Consider the following 4,151-nt stretch of genomic DNA (forward strand, 5'->3'; position numbering starts at 1 on the left):
GAAATACATGGCTAAATATCTCTTTCCAATGAACAGAAAAATGTATGTGTCCACCAGTTGGATCAGCACTTTCATCCAAGCTTGCAGTTGACAAGCTTTGAATGAAAGAGATAGGGAACCTAATTGCAGTTGACAGAGAAGCAGAGACCATACATAAGTACTCTTCATGGATCATCTTCCAGTCTCTTTTGAGTTCCTGATCTAGAAAAGAGCTCTGGTCACTAAGTTCTCTGAAAGTAATCATGTTCCTGTGATGCTGTATTGAAGCAAATGACACATAGTACAGATCATTTTTCTTGGAGATAATAGTAACATTTTTTTTTAAATTTTAAGTATGGTATAAAAGATATTTAATTTTCAAATTTTCCACAGTACAGTTAAGCTAAAACATTTTTAAAATTTTGGTTAAAATCATTGAAAGATAAACTCAAATCCTTTATACAACTATCTGTATCACTGTTTTTCAACTGATCATTCCAGGAATAATTGGAATTCCCCATCTGTGTTTTTTCCTAAAAAAAAAAAAACAAAAATCAATAACACAAACACACACACAAATAATAATTGAGTTTTAGGAAATAAAACTGTAACCTCTTCCATCTTTCACAGACTAGATGAAAGGGAAGAACATGCTTAACATTTCTCTAGCTGAAAGAACTTAATTGAAAACTGAAACCTTAACTGGCAGTATTGAAGGATTCCATGGGCAAAATATTAAATGAAACAGAAAGCATCAAAAGAACATGGAAAGAATACAGACTCACTGCACCAAAAAGAAAGGGCTGATGTTCAACCATTTCAAGAAACAGCATATAATCAAGAACTGGTGGTACTGAAAAACAAGTGCAAGCTGCATTGAAAGCACTGCTAAAAAAACAACAACAACAAGGCTCCAAGAATTGATGCAATACAAATTGAAATATTTCAACAAAGTGATGCAGCACTGGAGATACACACTCATCTATGCCAGGAAATTTGGAGGACATGTGGCTATCTAAATAGGAGAGTCCATATTTGTCTCCATTCCAAAGAAAGATGACCCAACAGAATACAGAAATCGTTGATTTATATCATCAGTATTACGGACAAGTAAAATTTTGCTTAAGATGATTAAAAAACGGTTACAACATTACATGGACAGGGAACTGCCTGAAATTCAAGCTGAATTCAGAAGATATGGAACTAGATATATCATTGCTGACATCAGATGGATCTTGACTGAAAGCAAAGAATACCAGAAAGTTGTCTACTTGTGCTTTATTGACTATGCAAAGGCTTTTGACTGTGTGGATCATGACAAGCTATGAATAACATTGTGAAGAATGGGTATTCCAGAACACTTAAGTGTGCTCATAAGGAACCTGTACATAGACCAAGAGGTAGTCATTCAATCAGAACAAGGAAATGCTAATGGTTTTAAAACAGTAAATGTATATTCCAGAGTAATATAGTTTCATCATACTTATTCAATCTGTATGTTGAGCAAATAATCTGAGAAACTGGATTATATGAGGAAGAATGAAACATCAGGATCAGAGGAAAACTCATTAACAACCTTCGATAAGCAGATTCTACAACCTTGCTTCCTGAAAGTGAAGAGTATTTAAAATATTTACTGATGCAGATCAAAGACCACAACCTTCAGTATGGGTTGTACCTCAATGTAAAGAAAACAAAACTCTTCACCACTGAACCAATAAATAATATAATGATAAATGGAGAAAAGATTGAAATTATCAATGACTTCATTTTGATATGATCCACTATCAACTCTCATGGAAGCAGCTGACAAGAAATAAAACGACATATGCAATTAAGCAAATGTGCTGCACAGATCTCTTTAAAGTGTTCAAGAGCAAAGATTTCAGTTTGAGGACTAAGGTGCACTTGACCCAAGCTATGGTATTTATGGCCCTGTATGCATATGAAAATTGGACAATGAATAAGCTAGACTTTAAAAGAATCAGTACATTTGAATTATGGTTCTGGAGAAGAATATTGAAAGTGCAATGGACTGCCATAAGAACAAACCAATTTGTTTTGGAAGAAGTACAGCCAGAATGCTTCTTCGAAGCCAGGATGGTGAGACTTTGTCTCATACTTCAGAAATGTCATCAGAAGAGATCAATCCCTGGAGAAGGGCATCATGCTTGGTAAAGTGTAAGGTCAGCAAAAAAAAAGAGGAAGAACCTCCAGTAAGATGGATTGCACAGTGGCACCAGCAATGGGCTTAAATGTAACAATTTTATGAATGGCAAAGGACCAGGCAGTGTTTCATTCTGTTATTCATAGGTTGCAATGAGTGGGTGTCAACTGATGGTGGTGCTGGTAGTGTGCCATGGAGTCAGTTCTGACACATAGAGACCCTGTATAGGGTTTCTGAGGCTATAAATCTTTAAAGGAGCAGAAAGCTTCATCTTTCTCCCATGGAACTACTGGTAGTTTCAAACTAGCTGACCTTGAGGTTGGCAGCCCAACTCATAACCATTACACTAGCAGAGCTCCTTTGTTGCCAACTAGATAGAAACTAATAATGGGGGAATAGTCAACCATTGTGAATTCAGCTTTCTCTGACTCCATCTCTGAGAAAAAATAAGAAGAAGCTGCTCTGGGAGCTCCACAGCAAGGTTTGGAGATAGGCAGCAGGTGTTCTGAGAGCACTGTGCCATCGCGCAGAAGTACGTGCCCGTATCTGCAGGGTGGGCGTCTTTGATGTGCAAAGAACTGTCCTTTCTTGTCTTTCCAAACTGAGCTGTCAGACTGTTCTGCTCCTTGACTTCTCCAGCCTTAAGCAGCATTATCAACAAGACAGGGCTTCCTCCAGGCTTCTGCTTATACCATTGTAAGCTATTAAAAGTACTTGAGGAATTGCAGTAGATGAAGAATTTCTCTCCTTCATGTATGAACAGGAACTCAGGAATTTGATTTATCTGTTGTCCATTCACCTCTGTTCAGAAAGATAAGAAGAAACATCTGAGACAGCCTGATTAGATCTTTATTCTTTGAGCTATAATGGTCTCACTTTTCTTGTCTCTTTTCTTCTTCCTTCCCATGTCTCCCTACCCCCACCCCATCTTCCTCCTTTCAATTTTTCCTTCCTTTATGTTTTAAATTCTTAACTCTTAAGTAGAAACTCTCACTCCCTACATTCAGATAATTTTTTACTCTGTTGGCTTCTCTGGAAGCAGTGAGGAAAGTCTCAAACTCACGTGACAATTGCACCCATATGATCAACACTGGTACTATAAGTAGCATCTCCCTCTCCTTTCTCTTTAGAAAGTGTTGCCGAATCTCCGTGCTCCTAAATGGATTTTCCTTGTACAAGCTACTTCACAGCCCAAAGAAGTAGCTGGGATCTACCACGAGTTTTGTAAAGAAAAAGGAAGGGTGGCAACGATTTGAGACAGCCAATCAGGCTGATCATGATTTTACCCACTTACCTTAAAAGAGGAGTCTGTGTTTGCAAATGCTGCCCCCTTGTGACTTGACTCAAAAGGTGATTTAATAATCTTTTTAAAATTGCTTTCTAATCCAGGTGGCCAAGGCTTGGAAGGAAAGATTTTACTAATACTGATATTGTTCAGGGAGGAATAATTTGCTTTTTATAATTGAATCCCATGTTTTAAAACTAACATATAGGAAGGAAATTAGAATGTTCCATTTGTCATTTCCAGTATTAGGAATGGTAGTGTGTGTGTAAGCATGCAGCAATGGAACCCATTAGGGCATACACATTAGAGCATACACATTAGGGCACACACATTAGGGTATACACATTTTAATAAATGTGAAATGACTCGTAATATGTTGTTAGCTGGTCTATTACTTTACAGTGGAAGATGAAAAATACATATTTGTCTGTTACCATGCAGGTAATTCTTGTTGTAAATTATCATGTGTACATCATTTATCTACCTTCTCCACAGGTGATACTGTGGATTAATGTGGGCTGTTAACTGCAAAATTGGCTGTTCAAACCCACCAGCTGCTTCGCATAAAAAAAGATGAGGCATTTTGCTTCCATAAAAATGTATAGTCTTGGAAACCCTGTAGGATTACTATGAGTTGGAATGAATTCCATGGTAGTGGTTTGTTGTTTGGTTTGGTTTTAAAATCTAGCTTCCTATGTTATTTTTCCAAATATCAGAAAT

At 37.1% G+C, this 4,151-nt stretch overlaps 1 gene segment (V, D, J or C); it reads right to left on the reverse strand.

Moving 5' to 3' along the window:
- Window positions 1-377: 377 nt before the first annotated feature.
- LOC102820067 lies at window positions 378-3,424 on the reverse strand. The segment is given in 4 exon segments: window positions 378-512; window positions 2,667-2,947; window positions 3,141-3,236; window positions 3,406-3,424. Coding segments are annotated over 4 exon segments (531 nt in total).
- Window positions 3,425-4,151: the final 727 nt, after the last annotated feature.

The sequence above is a fragment of the Chrysochloris asiatica genome, unplaced genomic scaffold, assembly GCF_000296735.1.
Source record: "Chrysochloris asiatica unplaced genomic scaffold, ChrAsi1.0 scaffold00017, whole genome shotgun sequence".
Classification (NCBI taxonomy): domain Eukaryota; kingdom Metazoa; phylum Chordata; class Mammalia; order Afrosoricida; family Chrysochloridae; genus Chrysochloris; species Chrysochloris asiatica.